At 42.8% G+C, this 20,716-nt stretch overlaps 1 protein-coding gene across 2 annotated transcripts in view; it reads right to left on the reverse strand.

Annotated features, from left to right (window-relative positions):
• The window catches only part of PRKN (parkin RBR E3 ubiquitin protein ligase), a 1,449,443-nt gene that overhangs the window by 152,530 nt on the left and 1,276,197 nt on the right, over positions 1 to 20,716 (reverse strand). For both annotated transcript variants that reach the window (XM_060241955.1, XM_060241946.1), the window contains exon 9: positions 6,716 to 6,865. In XM_060241955.1, the coding sequence (XP_060097938.1) occupies positions 6,716 to 6,865 (150 nt within the window). The remainder of the gene's footprint in view (positions 1 to 6,715; positions 6,866 to 20,716) is intronic.

Raw genomic sequence — 20,716 nt, forward strand, 5'->3', positions numbered from 1 at the left:
TAAAGATTTTAAAAACTGAAAAAGATGAAGCAACTGCAAATGCAGCTGGTGGAAGCATTCTCAGGAATGCAACATTTGTAACTGTGAAATATCCCCCCACCCCTCGGCTTTCCAATCCTAGCCAAAAGAAACCTTGTACAGAATGTGCATTGTCTAATATCAGTCTCCCTAAAGATTTATTCTTTGTATTGTTATATATTACTCTGGTCAACCAAAGGGCAACAATGTGCAGGCCATTTAAATATGCTTATCAAGGACTATTTTAGGGAAATGCCAGACAAGGTACCTGCCTGTGACTGTGTTGATGTATTTCCTTCAATCTACTAACAATGGAGTGAGACAATTATTTCTATTTTACAGATAAGAGAACTGAGACAGAGAGGCAGTGAGGAGACAAAAAGCAGATACGAGTGTCCCTGTGGTACTCTGAATAATTTTGAAATTCTGAGTTATCTGATATAAAAATAATGAACTGGCACTGAAAAACCTGAGATCAGTGGAATGTTATCAAAAGCTGAACCTTTATCATTTTAGAGAAAGTGGATAAAAAACATAGCTGATCTAGCCTTTGAACTGATTATGTTTGCCAGAATGGTACCAAATATGCAGATATGCACTGCTCCAACTTCCTCTTTCCCTTATCTTCTACTACATCATAGGATTCTGTTAAATCAGAGCTAAAGGACACCACTGCTTCTCTTCATACACATATTCCCCATTTGGTTTAGTGGTTAAGAGCAGTGGACTCTAGTCTGGAGAACTGGGTTTGATTCCCCACTCCTCCTCCACATGCAGCCAGGTGGGTAACCTTGGGCCAATCATACTTTTCTCAGCCCCACCTACCTCACAAGGTGTCTGTTGTGGGGAGAGAAAGGGAAGGTGATTGTAAGTAAACTCTAAGACTCCTTGGAGAGCCAGTTTGGTGTAGTGGTTAAGTGTGCGGACTCTTATCTGGGAGAACCGGGTTTGATTTCCCACTCCTCCACTTGCACCTGCTGGCATGGCCTTGGGTCAGCCATAGATCTGGCAGAGATTGTTCTTGAAAGGGCAGTGCTGTGAGAGCCCTCTCCAGCCCCACCCACCTCACAGGGTGTCTGTTGTCGGGGAGGAAGGTAAAGGAGATTGTGAGCTGCTCTGAGACTCTTCGGAGTGGAGGGCGGGATATAAATCCAATATCATCATCTTCTTCTTCTTCTCCTTTGGATAGTGAAGGGCAGGGCATAAAACCAACTCTTCTTCTCTTCTTCATCCCTTGTTTCAGTACAAGCACATGTCTATGGGTTTGGGCTTTCAGCCCCCTCCCTTGAAACCATGGAAGTATGACACGTGACTTTGAAAAGATCATGTGTAAAACATGCACAGACAGACATAAAGGAATTAAATACAGCTACAGTGCTCATTCAGCCAACCATAAATGATGTGTTGAGTATTAAAGGAAAGGGTTAGATCCAGACTCAATTGGCAGTTTCCACCAATTTCCCCTTCCCACTACAGATACTCCTCAGATTCCCCTGTTCTCCAGGAGGAGGATTTTATACAGATCAATGAGCTGCAGTGGGCGGGAGGAGGGAGGAAAATTATGTTCTGATGATCAATAATTTTATCTGAGTCCAACCTAAAATATATATAGTCAAATATGCATTTGGAGGTGAGATGCTAAAAATAAAAGGAAACCTAAAAAACAGAAGTAAAAGGCCAGAGGAATGAAATGTTACTATATTCAAATGATGAGAGAAATTATGTCAGAATGGAACTTAAAAAATTGCAGTCTCCATAGGGTTGCCAGCTCTGGGTTGTTAAATTCCTGGAGATTCCTTAAGATTTTTGTGTGGTGGAGCTTGAGGAGGGTGGGGTTTGAATAGGGGAGGGACCTCAGCAGGGTATAATGCCATAGAGTCCATCCTCTGAAGTAGCCATTTTCTCAAGGGAAAATGGTTTTTGTAATATGGAGATCAGTTGTAATTCTGGGAGATCTCCAAGCTCCACTTGGAGGTCAGCCACCATGGAGGAATTGGGATTAGGAAGCTCAGAGACATCAGTTTCCTCATACCATATCATTAGTATTCATGGATTACAAATTCATGAGTGCTCAGCAAATTTAGTTTCCTGCAGAAGCCAGTGCATAATTCCCCCACTGATTTCAAAAGAACTTAGTCATAGACTATGCACCTGAATTCTAGACTACTGCCTGGACACCAGAACTGGCAGAAGAATAAGGTACGTACATCGCCTCATCAAGTTCCAAAGTGACAGGTGCCCCGCCCCCACCTCCTGATCGGTAAATGAATGCCAGATGTAGTGGGATTGTACTTTTTGGGGAGGATGAGCTGATCCACTTTAAGAAAAACTTTTTTTTTTTTGCTGCCCATTCTAATACATTAATTGTAAACATCCAGCATTTTCTTATGTGCTTTTCCACGTTAAATCCTAACATTTTTTCTAGCATCTTCAGTGCCTGTTCTCAGTGGATTAAAAAAGCACCCTTTTGTTCTTTGCTAGCACACGCAGCAAGATTGCCCAAAGGACTAGTGCAGGGATGGACAATATGAATCAGCTAACAAAGAAATTTTAGATGTGCAGGAAAAGAGCATGGCAAAAACTCCATTTTATGCTTAAGATTTCCTTTGCATCCCTCCTCACACACACCCCTCATTCACTATTCCCCCCCCCCCTTCTGAGAAAAAAGGCTTACTTCTCCCCAGTGTGCAGGCATGCACAATGTAAAACGGTCCTAAAAGGTCAAGTGCTCTAGCCCAGTGGTTTTATGGGTGAGAAGTGCTGAAATGTATATCTCTCAGTAGGAGGGTATTCACCTGTGAGACAACCATCAACAAGAATCTTAACAAATTATGGATATTATTAAAAGCTGACACAGTTTAGACCGGACAAGATAAACAGAGAGAACTGAGGAAATTAGGTTCTCACGCAATACATTTCCAGAGTCAGCATGCCATAGCTTTTTATGGTTGTTTTTGAACTGCAGGGACAACTCCAGGATGAAAATGTAGAAGACTTAAGAAAAATGCAAAGCAGGGCAGAAGTGACAGAGATATGCAATGCAGATTATTTTAAATATAAACAAAGATAGGGTTTTCTGACATGTATAGAAACAGTTCCACACTTCTAAAATCCTATTGCATGGGTTACAGAATGCCCCGTTCAGCATCCTCCACCTGTTAGCACTCCAAGGAGCTGTCTGGGGGTTACTTGGACAATGAACAGGCCCAGGCAGTAGGAGGTTGCCTAGGATTCTAAAAGAAAAAGAAGAGTTTATCGTTGGTGTTTTAGGGAGAAGAGGAGGTTGTGGGTCACGGTCAGCCTAGGAACTGATCTCCTTGATGAACCAAGGGTGCAGGCAGAGGAGTGAATTCCACATTTTAATCACTCTCTGTGTAAAACAGTATTTCCTTTTGTCCGCCCTGAATATGCTATCAGTCTCGTTGTATTGAGTTCTAGTATTTTGAAAGGGAGAAAAAGTTCTGTTTGTCAACTCTCTCCACCCCATGCATAATTTTATAAACCTCTATCTTGACCCCCTCGCTTAGCCAGCAGCGCCGCCAGCAGCACCAGCCGTCCGCGCGCACACACATTCCTTCCCCCCTCAAGGTGTCCCTGGCTGGCCTGCAGATATTATGGCCACCCTACCTGAAAGAGAACTTCAGATCTTGGCTTCACTATATGGCTATCATGTGCAGGATACCAACAAGATTTGCATGCAGTCCCAAAGCATTTATACTACTGTTTCACATGCTCTATGTCTCAAGGAGCACTTGCAGAGGAACACAGCTATTTACTGAATTGTAAATATATAAGCTGTGCAGTACTTTTAAGCATGCCACTTCAGATTCCATTTATGATAAATGGAATACTTTAATACATTATTATTTTCATTAGTAGAAGATAACAGAAGAGAAATATTATTTGTGACTTCCTGACGTTTGCCTTTTGATATGCAAATATTGTCATTCAATCCTCCTTGTTTCTTGTGCGCTTTATACCAATAGATGCAAGTGCATGCATACCTGACTCACTCTCTCACCTACATACAGAGATAGTGCTTTCCAGCTGTGTTGTTCTGCTCCAGCTCTGAGAAAAGCTCTGTTTTACATGTGTCACTGCCTAGATAGATGGGAAGTTCTATCAAGGATGAGAGATGCTAACCATGTCATAGAAAACGTTAATGCTACCCCTAGCCAAACAAACAAATTGTTATTCACTGTTATTAGTTTACAGATTTCTTTTGTTACCCAAAAGGTATCATCAACACCATCATTCGAATCCCACCCTTAAAAAAAGGCTATGTAATACATATTATTGAGATCAATGAAAATAACACTGTGTATAGAAATATGTATGTGTGTATATTTTCACATAAGCACATGAAATTTGCTCTAATCCTATATTGGCATGGAAGAGACATATCAGAAATACTGGTAAAAACTGGAAAAACTCTGCCTTGTAATATTGAAGAGAAAATGTTTAGTAGCATTAGTCTGAAAAAGAACTGACATATGTGGCTTTACGTCTTAGCATAAATATATTGCAATATCACTTATTTGCCATTATTCAAAATGATTCCTCCTAATTTATATCTACATTTTAAAAATGTATCTTCTCCAGTCCCATGCAGGATTTTAAAAAATGCTCCAATAAATATAAATGATATTTTTTTCTGTATGCTTTCTCCAGTGGGGCACTGCCACAGACAAAGCGGTTATCACCCTCCTTCCATAACATACAGCCCCATAGTCCCAGTGCAAATCAGTTCCTCCATGTCTGCTGTTTAGAGAATTTTAACAATATGATCTGATCACAGATCTCCAGCACCATATAATGTGGCTCTAAAACATCATTTCTACGCCTGACCACTAAAAGCCCATTTAAGAGAGAAGAAAAAATTCCTACAGGATTTCCTGAAAGTGGCCCCAATGTAAATTGAAGAGGAAAGCGCATATTGGAAAGGTCTTTTGGGATTTTACTGCATCAGAATGCAAATGGAAGATGACACTTGAATTCTCTTCATGGACATCAGGGAAAGTCCAAGAGAAAACTCTTTTCTGACAAACTAACTTTCCATGATGACCATTTAATCATACAGTCCCACCCTCAACTGCCCAGGAAGAGGATATGTCTGCTGTTCCTTAATGCTTGGTGTAGTCAGGCCTATAGCAAGAAAATTTTAGGGGGGGGGAGGAGCACGGGATAAAATTTTAGGTGGAGGGGCCATGGGGCCAAAAATGACACCATAAACTAAAAAAAAAAACAAAGATAAAAGATACATTTAAAAGGTCCAGTGTAGGATGCAGGGGACACCCTCGGGGCTATCCTCGCCTTCCATGCAGCCCCTAAAGGAAAGCTGGAGACCAACAGAAGGGAGCCGGCAATGCCGCCACTGGATGAAAGCAGGACATGGAATGTGGTTTTCCCTCTCCTCTGGAATGTGGTTTTCTTCCCTTTTGTGCTCCCCCCCCCCACACCCGTCCATGGGACTTGTATAAACGTTTAAAGTCCCTACCTTTTTAAAAAGGGCTGGTTGGATGTCTTTGGGTAAAGACACCTTGGAAGGATGGTTATTGCTGGTTGACATAGTAACTCCTTTCCTCTTCTCCACACAGTCGAGGGCTTCAGGGTCTGTTTGGTGCGGTTTGCCGAGCTGCCTGCATGGACTGGCAGGAAGGACCCAGGCAAGGAAAGGTGCTACTCAGTCTTTGGGGCTCCCAATGCTCTCTCGCTGCTACCTTGCCTCCAAATGGGGACACTGAGCCATTAGGCAGAGAGCCACCCCAATGTAAACTAGCTTTGCCCCCCTTCAAAGGATGCAGAACCTGGTTCTGGAGTAAGAGGGTTGCTGTGCCTGGCCTGTTTAGCCTCAGGGATGGCCTCCTCCTCTTCCTCCTGCTGCTGTTCTAGAGCCGCTTGAAGGCCCTCCAATAGGGGCCATACAGGTGGAAGGGGGGTGAATTGAGCGGCCTGGCCCCCCCATAGCTACAGGCCTGAGTGTAGTTCCAAGCCTTTAAAGAATTTTGACAGGATTGTCAGGACCACGAAGCAACCATACAAAGAGACCTTTTATATGTCTGATTTTTTCTTATCTGATGCACTGAGTGCACTGCTGACCAGTGCTGATACTATTGTAATGACACTTAAAAAGGAGAAGGAGGAAGCAATTTCTCAGTATGCAGAATCCATTCAATTTATGTTCTGGCTACCCTTATTTAAAACCATCTTTCATACAACATAATCATTATACTTGCATTAATTTTCATTGATTGTTCCAAACCCAGTGTCATTTTACTTACTGAATTTTTTCCTACCTTCTCCCTCCCCAGACTTGTTTAAAGAGAGTGCAGCTAGTAAAATAATGAATCCTTTTGGCTCTGGAACCTTTTCCATTTTGCTGACTGCTGGGAGTTTTAAAGAATCAAAGCTCTTGGCTTGTCATTTGCACAGCCTCACTCTTCACTGTAACTACTGAGATCAGCAACTTTGCAAACCAATTAAAGCAAAGCATTCTGGGACAGACATATTCGACATGACAGAGTGATTATTTCTAGGCTGTGATGCTGAAACAGAATTGTTTATGGGTTCTACCAAATTTTATTCTTGTATGAAAACTATTTCAGAGTCACAAATGAAATCAGGAAATCAACAGATTATTGTCCTAGTCTTAAACTGATCATGATAGAAATTTATTAGGGAAGTATACATTTCTTACCCCACAGCCCATTCCATTGGATGGTTCACACACTATTTTTCTCACTTCTGGTTCTGGAAGCAGGCCAGCTCCACATCCTAGAGTGGGACACAGCACACCACCCATCTGCAAAACGCACTCTTCTGCACCATAGCACTGGTAACGGTTATACTGCAAGAAAATAAGTTATGTAGTTTAACAGTAACTTACTTCAGATTTTAAAACCACATCCTGCTACACATAAACAGTAAAGAGCTTTAAAGCTCCCTATTGCAATCTTATTTCTTACTTTATACACAAAGCCAATATACCATAGAGCAGGGGTGTCGAACTCATTTGTTATGAGGGCCAGATCTGACATAAATGAGATTTTGTTGGGCCAGGCCATGTCAGGTTGGGCTGAGCCATGTCCAGCTGGGCCATGTGTGTACCTATTTAAGATTAGGCAGCAGAGATATAAATTTTATAAAGAACACAGACAAACAACAAATACATTTTTTAAAAAAAAAACCCCTCAAAACATGCTTAAAATGTTAGCACTCATTGGTGTTAAAAATGTTTTCTTTGTATTTCTCCCATGGGATCCAGGGAACTGGGCAAAGGAAGCTCTGGCTTTTTCCTTCCTTCCCCAGGGGACCGGGAGAGGGGAGCCTCAGCCAATAGAAGGAAGAGAGGCTTGGCTCAGTAGCACTGCTGTGCAACTGAGAGAGTCTGGCAAAGCAAACTATACCTCCCACTTCCTCCCAAAGGGAGGAGCTTCAGCCAATGGAGAAAGTAGAGGTTTTGCTCTATAGCTCCTATGCAATTGAGCAAGCCTAGCAAAACAAACTGTTGTGCAGAAGGAAGCAAGAGATAGGGAGAAGAAAGCAGATGACAACCTGATAGGAGCTTTCCAGGGGCCTGATTCGCCCCTTGAACTGCATGTTTGACATCCCTGCCATAAAGTATTTAAGGGAGGGTGGCCATTTTAGAAGGCTCTTGTAGGAAGCCATTTTGAGGTGCTACCATACCTTACAAAGATGTCAGGTGGAAAAGGGTCTGGGAGGTCTAAATGGAAGAAGCCAGCGCCTAAGGCTCCTGCCAAGAGGCTTCCATCCCCGTTGTCCTCATCTGACGAAGAGGGTGATGTGGCTGTTAATGCCAATATTATGCAAAGGCTGTGGGCTCTGGAACAGGCGATGGGTATTCCTTCTTCAGAAAGGGTGGAGGGGGATAGGGCCTCTAAAAAGGGGCTCCAAGCAAATGTATTAACCAGGTTATCTATCCTTGAGGGCAGATCTGGTGCATTTGTCGCTGGAAGTGCCTTGGGTCCCGGCGGTCCAGAGGTGGGATCGGGGTCATCTTCAGGAAACCCTGGAGTTGGATCGTCGCTGGTTCCTGCTGGATTTGTGGGTAAGGCTGGGGACAACTGGCAGGCTTATGCTGGGCAGGCTTGGCCGTGGGGACCTTGGGGTCCTGCCTCGTCAGCTGGGCAGGGCATTCCTGTTGTGAGTTCTGGGTTGGCTGCCCCCTCTGGGTCGGGCTCATTCTCAAATTGGGCTTGGCCAACTGGACAATGTGGCCCTTGTGGGGAGTGGCTGGGTGCTGGGCAGCATGGTATGGCAGGCTCTTTTATGGGAAATTGGGGCGCCCTTTCTCCTAATGGGATGGTTCCTTTTACCGCATTGCCCTTCGGGGATGTAGCCTTGCCTTTAGGGGACCATTTGCTACCTGCAACTAGGGAAAAAATCTTGAAGGGAGAGTACGTGGACATTTTTTCCCTCCTTTTCTGGGAGTTGGGAAAAAAGGATAAGGAGGAGTTAGATGAAAAGGAAAAAGAAAAGTTAAGAAAGCGTAAAGTGGATCGAACCTGGGCTAATTGGCTTCCTGGATTTTTTATTTATGCTGTGGTGATTGCTGGGCCACAGCCTTGGAGGGCAGCTGCCCTTATCCAATACTTGGGCATAATTTACAAGGGGTACACGACCTTTAGCAGCCCCGCCTGGATGCAGTATGACGAGGAGTTTCGGATGAAGGCTGCCTTATATCCTTCCCTTCAGTGGAACCGTATTCATCAGCAGCTGTGGCAGCAGGTCATGTCTCTGGTGCGGCCAAATTTAGGTGATCACTCTGATAGTGGTCATTTGGTGAACAGGTCATCTGCAACATCCTCACCATCGTCAGGCTCTCTCTGCAGTTCAGCAGGGAAGGCGGTTCAACCCCGCCTGCTCTGTTGGGAATTCGGTTCTCAGGGAGTGTGTAGCAGGAAGGCTTGCCAGTTCAAGCATGAATGCCTGATGTGTAGTGGGTCCCACTCCTTTAATAACTGCCCCAAAGCCTGGGGATGCAAGAATTCAAAGAAGCCTGGAAGGGGGGGGGGGAGGAACCTATCAGGCTGGAAAAGGGGCCCAGTCCAATAAAGGCAGGTCCTCTTGAGCGTTGGCTGTCTAGGTACCCATGAAGGGCAGACAGCTTTTACTTGCTAGAGGGTTTTAAGGTTGGTTTTAGGATCCCTTTTCAGGGGCCTCGGGTCCCATTTATGTCTGCGAATCTTAGTTCCATTGAGGGCTTACAGCAGGTTGTCAGAGATAAGATTGCCAAGGAGTTGGCTGAGGGCAGGATTTTGGGCCCTTTTCCCCATCCTCCAGTGCATAACCTTAGGGTGATTAATAAAGTGGCCCATTATTTAAACCAATGCATTGTGTCAGACTCTTCATTCCGACTTGGGGGGCAATTTTTTGCTTATAGCCTGCAGCAATGCTGCTAGGCTGCATTTGCAGGCTTTGCCCCCTTGGAGGGAAGAGTGGACGGGCGGCCCATTTGGGCGTGTATTTCAGGAGGTGGGGTCAGGCTGTCGTAACGGCCAGACCTCTGCTCCCTGCTTCAGTTCCGGAGAAGATTGGCCCTCCCGCCTGCCCTGTTTGCTATGTAAGCGGTTGCTGGTTGCCTCATTTTGGAGGGCCGGGTAGCAATTTTTTACTCCCCAGCTGATTGGCAGTTGCTGGGGTGTGTTTTTTGCCTACCCTACATAGCAGAGCAGTGGATTGTGGCTATCGGGAGGTGCTGTTAAATAGGTGGTCACTTTAGTTGGCAGGTTTTTAGGGGGTTTAGGGGAGGACCATGAAGCATCCCCTTTTTGGGGAATTAGGGGTTTGCCATAATCAACCTTGGGGTTTGGTGACCCGGGGTGGGGAGAATGCAGACCATCTTGGAGGCTCGACTAAAGGGTGCCTTCCATTGAGATGTGCATCTGGTGGTTGGACCCTCTGGGGCGTGCCTCCCTGCTGGGTCAGCCTGGGGGCTGGGTCTCTCGCCCGCAAATGGCAGGGGAGCGGTCTGTTGAGACCCCTAGTCCTGACCAGGCCGCAGTTTGGGTGCCCTTGCTGGTTATTATGATGATTAACAAAGTGGCCCATTATTTATACCAATGCATTGTGTCCGACTCTTCATTCCAACTTGGGGGGCAAAAGGGATGATTATAGTCACCATAGTTTTGCATTGGGTCTGTTTTTCCTCAGAAAGAATGGACTTTTTGGGGTGTGTGTGGGGGCAGTCATGTTATTTTCAAAGTACCTGAGATTCTACTATAGATACAACAGCAGCAACACTACAGTTGGAGGGCAGCCAAAATATCCATTACCAGTCTTAGTTCATAAAGCAAAATGCTTTGTAGCCTCGTGTGGCACAAAGGGCTCTGCCAGGTTTCTTCTTTTAATTTTCTTGTACCAATAATACATTTAAAAATCAATTCTGTCTTTGTAAGTTGTAAGTAAAAGAATTGATTTACTGATTAAATTTGTAGGGAAGGTCGTATTTTGTCAGGAAATTTGACATTTTCTACTGGCTCTGTATAGAATCGTGCCAAAGTATTATACTTAATATAGTGCCATCAAGAATGATTTTCACCTTACAAAAATCAAATAAATGGATGAGACTGAAAAAAAGATATTTCTAAACGCATTCATATATTTTACTATCCAGTTACCAACCTGTCTCCTGCCTCTGAAGTTGAAGAATGCTTTACAAGGCATTTTCTGAATATTTTCCCTTCTTTATTTTTAGCCTGAAAATTATATATCCAAGTCTGTGCAAGCCTTTTGCTGTAACAAAGGGCTGTATCATTGTGAAACATGCTGCATTCATGCTTTCAGACATACCTCATTGGCTTAACAGCACATTAATAAGAACTTTTTTAGAGTGGATATATGAGGCTATGATCTTTAACCTACACCTTCAGAATAGCTCTGGGGGTGGTTTTCAGCAAGTGGTTTGAGATGACAACAATGACATTGAAGAGTTCACATCCATTCACAGCCACTCTCATGGAATCTTTCACTCTTTTGATTTTATCGTTATTTCACATGACTTCTAAATAGTAACACAGCTCATTTAACTCTTAGATAGTTGAGCTTCCTGGCCTCTCTATGTAATAGGATTGCCAGTCCCGCAGTTCCTGCTTCCTACCTCTGAAATATTTTTAGAAGGCTGTTGGGTCTATGGTGTGATATCAGGTCTGGGAAACCACTGAAAGTGATATCACATGTCTCTAGGAATCACCAGAAACTCTGTTAAAATTCTGTGGTGGAAACATAGAGTTTCCAGCAATTCCTAGAGCTGACTAATGTTTCTTCTGGGTTTTTCCCGGATGTGATGTCAGTGATCTCTGGGAACTGGTAAAAAAAAGTTTTACTATAAGAGTTTTTGATGATTCCTTGTGAGTTGTGAAAGCTTTGGAGGTTTCCTAAGAAATGATGTCATGCCATTACCAACAGCTGCCCCCATGTCTTCACTCATGAGTCTCCCACTGATTGCCAGGCTAGTTAAAACAACATCAGATACCCACAAAAACAGACAACTCACATGATTTATTAGATAATAAAAGCCCTACTGTGGTGGCAAACCTGATGATTTTCATTGGTTGGATGTGGGCTATGCAGGATTAGCTCAAACTCTGTCTCTGACATGCTACTAGCTGATTCTGCTCTCCCCTGCCCGGTGCTGGTCCTATTAGGTGAGAACTCCACCAGATGGCCACTGACCTCTGAAGGAGATAGTTCTCTGCTGACGGGTTCTTCTGGGGGCTTACTGATCAGTATTGCTTCTCCTCAGTGCCCATTGTAGGAAGTACAGGACAGTACGTCCCCGACCACCCCCCCCCCCAACAAACAATGCTGCCACAAAGCAAACAGTAACCTGTGAGAGACATGTTCATGAGATAAACAGTGGCAGTTATTTCTCTTCAACTGAAGTATGTTTATCCACAGCAGGGAGGGGCCAGTTCAACAGCAGCAGATAAACAGACTGACACTATGCAATGTTTCAAGCCCCCTTTCTACCTGCAAATACTTTTTGCTCTTTCTATTCAAATTAAGCTACAGTGGGCTCCATAGGACACAATGGGCTCCATTCTATCTTATCAGCCCATAGGACAAAATGTACTCCATAGGGCAGAATGTACAGGACAGAACGGACTCCATTGTATCCTATGGGCCCATAGGACAGAATAGACTCCATTCTGTCCAATGTGCTGATAGCATAGAATTGAGTTCATTCTGTCCTATGGGCCCATAAGATACAATTAAGTCCACTCTGTCCTGTGGCCCCATGTCCATCTGTCAGCATCTTGCTTTAAGAGGTGGGAAGCCATTGGAAGGCTCCCTTTCGCTCCCCAACACCTGCAAGTGGGAGGGGGTGAAATGTAGGCTTCAAATGGCTGCCTACCTTCCTGTCATTTTTCTGTCTGCCTGTCTTCCTCTCTTCCTTTCATTTTCCGTTTTCACTCCTTTCTTCCCAACTCTTTTCCATAACCCTCCCTCCTTCCCTTTCCTTCCTTCCTCTCATTCTTTGTCTTTTTCTTTCATTCTATCTTCGTTCTCATTGTTCTCATCGGACTAAATATCCAATAATGGGAACTGATGTGGAGGGGAATTACACCAGAGAAAGTGAGAGGTCATTTTTATAACAGAAGTTTGTAGTATTTAAAGAAGAGAAGTCCCAAGATACTCAGTCCTGGAATTAATAATTGAATATATTATGGAACATGGGTACATGCTAACAGAAATAGTATTTATTCTGTCTAAAAGCTCACAAATTCATTACTTTTTAAACCTTTCATTAGACGCTTGAAGCCAAATTAAATTTAAATTGTATATGACATTCAGTCCTTTATCCCTGATTTTTGGCCCTTTTGCTCCTTTAGGATCCCCATGTCACTAAGGGGTAGTGACAGCAGTAGCCACAACAGGGGAACTTCATCTGGCAAAGTTTATTTATTTATTTATGTTAATTTGTATTCTGCCCTTTCCCGCAAGTGGGCTCAGGGTGGATAACAACAAAAGTTAAAACAATTAAAAACTACAAGCTAAAACCATAAAATACAATAAAACAAATAGCATATATGTCACAGGCAGTGGTTTCCATTGGGCACATTCTATATATCAGTACAGCAGAGGGCCCAGAGATGGAATAATAGATTAACATAAAATAATATAGCATCATGACAGGCAAGGGAGGCCAAGCAGATGGAAACAGGGATGTCCACTGCCTCATCCGAAGGCCCAGCAGAATAGTTACGTCTTGCAGGTCCTACAAAATGGCATCAAATCAGGTAACGCCTGGATCTCGACAGGGAGCTGATTCCACCATGTTTACCCACCATGTCTTTTGACCAGCCTCTGAAGGGTTCTCCTCTCCCTTTCTCACCCTCCATAGCATAACGCCTCTGGACCTCTCTATATTTTCAAAGGAGCCTTCCTGGTAGCCCCTTGGTGCTCTTCTCCTCAAACTTCCTGCCCACTTTCTCATCCCACTGTCTATTCTGCACCCCTCCTTAAGTCTCTCTGCCTCTGGGTTCTTCATCCCTAAGTTTCATTACATCCCAAGATAACTTCGCAGTCCTCAGCATGCTTCCATGGGAAGCTTTAATTCCCATCAAATTGCCAACTTTTTCTTCATAGAAGCTGATTGCAAACTTAATTCCATGAGCAACTGAACATTCTTTGCCAAAGTGCACCCCTTTACCCAATCAGTGTCAAACTCCCTCCACCCACCCTGGAAACCACATTTTAACTTCATAGCTTAAACTGGAAAGATTATGGCCATTCCTCTGTGCCATCAAGATCACTGGTTTAAATATTAAGCTTCTACGGCATATTTTCTGTACTGATATCCAACATTTTCATAGCTATTCCAAACTGGCTGATGTGGGGAACAGCAAGAAGGAGCCTTTTTCACCAAGTGCAAAAAAAATAGTTTTACAGCTATTCCACAAAGTATATGGCAGTAAATTAGGGTTTGCTATAGTGTAAACTTGACAGGGAGCTTTCATTCAGGTTCTCTGGTGAGTGTACATGCACAACAGTTATGTTTCTAAATTCATCTTTGCCTTAACATTAGTTACATCTAAAAAACTTTTAGGCATACTTTATTTTATCCTTCCATAAAAGTGTCCTTTATGCTGGGGGAAAAGTATGTCTCCTATATTTCTCTCAGAAGGATATATTCCTGTACAAAGTAATCAGAATTAGTTACTCCCAAGAAAGATAAACATTAAAACATCTAGCAGAGATCACTGTTTTTCAAGACACCCATAGAGCAATCATCTTGAAGAGCCAAAGGCTATTCAAAAGAGTTCTATTTTGAAGCCCTTCAAAAAAGCAAGAGAGAGATAGCTCATCTAATATTCTCCAGGAGGATGAACATGAGAGTGACCACACAGAAAAAGCTCATGTACCCTCATGAGTGCTTAAACATCCAAAAGGTTACACGGAGTGAAACTGCCACATGGGTTTATATTGGGAGATATGGTCTTTCAGGTATGTGGGCCCCATATTGTAGAAGTTTTTTAAGATAAGCACCAACACCCTGATGTGGACTCAGAAACTTATAGAATATATATAGGACACTTGAGAGGCCTGCCCCAACAATAGACAGGCTGTCACATTTTGCATCAGCTGCAGGGTTCAAATTGTCCCTGCAATGGATCGGGGGTGGGGGTGGGAATAGCATCATACTGTGCATGTCAAGCCTCAAGGTGGCTGGCAGTTTCCAAATTGGGGCAAGCTTACAAAACATACATTGTTGGTTTTTTAAAAGGCACTTTTGGTCACCACAAAACAGTTTTTCAATAACAGAGCAGGGTCCAGCAGTATTCCAAAGCTCTTTATGGTATTTTTGAATGACAATTGGACCCCATCTAAAAAGAGAAGCAAGACCCCATCTGAGGCAGATACCTTACTACATTATCTATCTTTCCAGGATTCTGTTTCATTTTATTCCCTATTAGCCACTTGCTGTTTATTTTTTTGGCCCAACTGAGCTGAACACTAAATGTTCAATATGCTGTTTTATAAAATAAGCTATAAATGGAGATTTGAATACATTACAGGCAGGGCTGGTGCATAGGAGTAGGCCAAGTAGGCAGCTGCCATGAGGTGCCTACTCCTCCTGCACCCGGCGCCTTCCGGCGCCTGCCACGGCCTCCCCACACTCAAAGACGCTTCTTGCAGCCACCGCCACCATACGCTGTCTTCTCACGGCCACCGCCTCCCCACTGCCCCTCGCCTCCCTCCCAGCACCCGAAGAAGCTTCCTGAGGCTGCTGCCTCCTCGCTGCCCTGCACCTCCCTCCCAGAACCCAAAGACGCTTTCCACGGCTGCCACCGCTTTCCACTGCCTCCCCATGGCCACTGCCCTGTGCCTCCCTCCCAGCACCCGAAGAAGATTCCTGCTGCTGCCGCTGCCTTCCGCTAACTCCCTGCCGCCACCGCCGGCTGTGACTCTCAACCGGACCCTCCTCTGCTTCAAAGGGAGCCGGCAAACTGAGAGCTCACATGAAGCATGGGCGCCCCCTCCCCTTGCTGCTTTCCACTTCCCCAGGAAGCTGAGAGCTCTGGGAGCACATATCAGTGTCTCTGCTCTCCTCCTAGGACTGAGCCCAGCTTCTCTCGCAAGGAAAGCCGGGCTTGGAGAAAACGTCCCTCCCCCCCATCCAGCTGCTCTCGCCCTTAAGGTGAAAGCAGCCAGTGGGTCGTTGGAGGTGCCAGGTGCCTGCAGCTCAATTGCAGCAGAGGGCAAAGCACCACCCTGCCTTCCTCCCTGGCAGCTCACCAGGGCACTCTCATTGAGAAAAAGAAACAAAGCAGGAGTCAAATTGCACCTTTAAGACCAAATTTTATTCAGAACGTAAGCGTTCGTGTTCTTAAAAACACACTTCTTCAGACGAGGGGATCAGGTATATAAAAAGAAAGCAAAGGAAGCTGAGGGAGAGAGGCAGAGCCTGCCCCTTCCTCTCCCGCCGCCCCTCTGCCTTGACAAAGGAGCAGGGATAAATCCAAGGTTTAGTCGGGGCAGGGAAGGGGTCAGCAGCAGCTTGTTGCAATCCCCAATGCTTCTTTCTCAAAAGGGGAGAGCAGGGCTGACTTGTCTTCTTTTCGCATCTCCTGAGTCACTCAGTCCTCAACCCCCTTCTTCTTTCCTCTTGCAAACCTTTATTGTATCTCCCCGCCCCTCTAATATCCTTGATCTTTTCCTTTAAAAAAAAAAAAAGTAGCCGCTCTCTGCAGTCTCTCTTGTCCCCCAGGCAAAGCTGAGCCCCGTCCCCCCCCATGTTTTTATTTTCTTTATTTTTCTTTCCCACCTCTTTGGGCTTGCAATTGGTTGGACAGGTGTGTCAAAAGTTGTCTGGCAGGCATTTTTGATGCAAAACCCAGCTGGGGAGAGGGGAAAGAAAAAAAATGCTCCCTTGAGCACCAAGGGAGGGCTGGGGTTTAGTTGTGTTAGTTCTGGTTGCCACAGCCACACATCCTCTCCTCCACCACCCTGCCATAGACTGTGTACAATCAGGGAAGGACCCCACCCGACCCAGAAGAGGAGAGAGGAGAAGGTCCCCCTAACCCTGGATGGCATGGAAATGTGCACTTGTCAAAATCTGTAAAGCCAAGTGGCTCCTGTGCTCAATTTCCAGGGTTGAAAAAAGAAAGACAGACAAATTTTTGGCCATGTATGCCAGGGGTGGCCAACAGTAACTCTCCAGATGTTTTTTTGCCTACAACTCCCATCAGCCCCAGCCAGCATGGCCAATGGCTGGTGCTGGTGGGAGTTGTAGGCAAAAAACATCTGGAGAGCTACCATTGGCCACCCCTGACAAACTTCAAGTTTCACTGCAAAGGCTGCAGTGTCTGTGTTAGTGTTGCCAGGCCACCAGCAGGGGATGGGGAGATAAGTTTACTATTAAATACCTGGTCAAAATATAAAAGATATGGTGATGAGAGGAAACCGCTTTGGATCGTACCAACAGAAGTAATAAAATTGTATTCAGATATTAAAGAAGAGAAGTGGCTAACATATAAACAACTTTTAAAGATCCAAGGAAAAAAGGTGGAATTAAAAACAGCTGAAGAAATACAATATAAATATAATTGGTTTCAACTGCAACAAATAAAGAGCTTGCTTGAACAGGATATTAAGAACTATGGAATAAGACAAGAACAAACAGAACTGGAGAGAATGCTATTTGGAGAAAGTGAAAGTGATTTCAAGGACATATAAACTATTATTGAAATGGTCTACAGAAGATTAAGTAGTTAAATCACAAATGATAAAATGGATGTTAAATATAAATAAGGAAATACAGATGGAGTCGTGGGAACACCTATGGAAGAACTCTATGAAAATTTCTACATGTTATAACATTAAAGAGAATTGCTTCAGAATGTTATACAGATGGTACATGACACCTAAGAAACTGGCAAAAATGAACAATCAGTTGTCGGATAGATGCTGGAAATGTAAATGTCATGAAGGAGCTTTTTACCATATGTGGTGGACTTGTGAAAAGGCGAAGCAATTCTGGCAAATGACTCAGCAGGAGATCTCAAAAGTTTTGGGATATAATATTAAGAAACCACAGATATCTTCCTGCTGGGATTACAAATGGAAAAATTTCAAAAGCAAGATAGAACAATAATTTGGTATATGCTTTCAGCTGCACGGACATTATATGTGCAAATATGGAAACAAGACAAAATACCAGAAGTATGAGATTGGACTCTGAAAGTTATGCATTGGAGTGAAATGGACAAAATTACGAGAATCTTAAAAGAACAAGATTTAGAGAAATTTAAAAACGACGGGAAAGTTTCAAAAATACATTAAAAAACAATGGAACAAAGGACATTTGGTGATCTTTGACAATGACTAATTTTTAAAGAAACGATGTATGGATTACAGTTTAAAAGACATGATTATTGGATTATAACCTTTTTTTGTTATTCCTAATGACTAAGAAGAAATATCATTATGGATTATGGATTATAACTTTTGAGTTGTTCGCAGAAACATTTTCTAATAGACAAAGTTTATTACCTTATAACAAATTAGATTAAATAATAATACGGGGATGTTTGATAAGGGGGCATGCACTGCTGGGGGTCACAAAAGGGGGTGTGTGGAGAAAATCTTATATATGTGTACTAACATTTAATGACAAATGAAGATATGTTATTTCAATATATTACAATAAATTGGTTTAAACACAGGAGATAAATTTACTAGATCCAGAAACTCCTGGAGATTAGGGATTGAGCCTGGAGATGACAGGAAGCCTCAGTGTGGTACAATGCCATTGAGTCCACCTTTGAAAACATCCATTTTCTCCAGGGGAACTGATCTCTGTAGTCTGGAAATGAGTTGCAACTCCAGGGGTCCCGAGGTCTCACCTGGAAGCTGACATCCCTAGCTCTGCTGTATCTGTGCAAATCAACCAGCTGTTCTGTGTTTTTGCTTCTTTGGCAGTCACTTCTGCAGTGTTCTCTGCTGCCTAAGGTACCAGCCATTCTTCTTCTTTTTTTGGCTGTGTCTGAATTTAATTAACGCAATAATGCACTTTTTACTGGATGTATTCTACTGTCACAGTTAGTGTTCTCTAATTGTGAAATCTAGTGGATGTGATGTATTACAATATTTATATATATAAATATTTGGTCTTTATTTGTATAATCCCAGTTTTTTGCACTGTTCATTGTACATAATAATAATAATAATAATAATAATAATAATACTTTTTATTTATATCCCGCCCTCCCCGCCGAAGCAGGCTCAGGGTGGCTCACAACATATTATGCTGTCTTGGCTGATTGGATTTTATCATCAGTGCAAAGTTTAAAATGGAATCTTGAACATTTTAATGTGCTTTCTTTCATGTTAATAGCAGAATGCTTAGTCTATATTTTCAGTTTCATGAGCTTTGGAGACAAGTTTTTTGTTTTCTTTCCAACTGTACTCTTTGCATTCTCCTTATGTGTGATGTATTTTCATTATATAGACCAGAGATTCTCAAACCTAGTTGCATTGACCTTAAAAAAAAAAGCTGTGCACCCAAATCTCTGTGCATGTGTGTTTTGTTGGACTCTTCTGTTCCTATGGGAGTATACTGGAAATGAGTTGAAAGGCAGTGTGGTCATACTGGTTGCATTGCATTCTTGTTGGCATTGAGAGCGGGGCCCTCTCCCCCTATGTATTCATACGTACCAATGTTCCCTCTAAGCTGCAGAGTCTTGTGAGCAAAAACTCTACCTTGTGAGCTATTGGTGTTAAAGCTGTGAGCTACTGCATAAATTAGTATGCTTTGGGGTGATCCTTCCTGAGCTAAGACAAAAATGTGTGAGCTGGAGGCTAAAAATCTGTAAGCTAGCTCACACTAACTCAGTTTAGAGGGAACACTGATTAGTAACTCCATGTACACTGTTCAATTTAAACATCTGTATCCTGTTCTTCAAAGATCTTGAAGCCTAAGTGGAGTGAAAGAGTGGGCTGGTGGTGCCAAATGTTTGTAGATCTTGTTCTTGAGACTACTGACCTGTTTTGGGGTCTGAAGGCAGCTCTGGTTTTGTGTAAGGATTGAAACTTTGTCATAAAATAGTTTTCTGTGAGCAAATAGAGCTCTGTGTATGGTTTGTGACTCATTCTGATTTATTTATTGTGGCAGATGTCTTTTGGGGCTTGGATATACTGCAATCCATGTTTGTAGATCTGGAAATGTAATACTTGATCTTGAAATATATCACACTGCACAGGATTATTTGAAGTTATTTGTGATTTGTGTACTAAAACTATTTTCTACTTGAGAGATTAAAGCAAAGATTGTTGATGTCATATCACTATTTTTTTAAAAAGTTAATATTTAAATTAAAAATGGTAAATTAAAAATGTGAAAGGTTTCATGTTTGGTGTTCTCCATTATTCTTACATTTTTTTTAAATGGGGGGAGGGGGCACTTGTACAAGTCTTGCCTAGGGCACCAAAAAGCCTAGCACCGGCCCTGATTACAGGCACAAGTGAAGGAGATCTTGGCTATCAAGAAAAAACCATTTCAAGAGGATTTTTTTTAGGAGTGTAATAAAAAGTGTTAGGAGAAAATGTTCTATGAAATTATAATTTATATGATTTACTAAGAATATTTAAATTGCTCCTGCAAAGAATGTCAAGAATATGGTCTATATTTTATTGCTTACAAAAATGAGATCCAGCACAATAAGTATATTCCAAGAAACCAGATCAAGGAAAGAGAATGGAAAATAATATTGCATCTAGCTAAATGCTACTACTGAATCTTGCAAAGGAAATTGTAAGTTAAAAGAGGAGGAAATATTTGGGGGCTTTTCATCCAAAAGCAGTGATATCAGCATCCCAAATTATTTTAAGAAGCTTTGAAATAGGGGTGGAAGTAGCTGAGGTGGTTGCCTTCAGTCATGTCTTTCACCAAGTGTACTTCTGGTACACAATAAAATACTGTGATGCTTTTAAGGTTTACTCCTTTGTGATGGAATAGTCATCTTTCTCTATCCCAATTCATATTTCACCCTGCAGTTCCACTGATTGCTTGCTTTCAAACTTCTAGAACAGACTTTGACTACATTGGTGCATCACCATCTATATGGTCTCATCTTTTGTCTCTATCTCTTAAATTCACTGACCTAAACTATATGAACATGTGAAGTTGCCTTACCTTATACCAAGTCACAACTAAAGGAACAACACAACATGA

This window comes from Heteronotia binoei, chromosome 1 (genome assembly GCF_032191835.1).
Source record: "Heteronotia binoei isolate CCM8104 ecotype False Entrance Well chromosome 1, APGP_CSIRO_Hbin_v1, whole genome shotgun sequence".
NCBI classification, from domain to species: domain Eukaryota; kingdom Metazoa; phylum Chordata; class Lepidosauria; order Squamata; family Gekkonidae; genus Heteronotia; species Heteronotia binoei.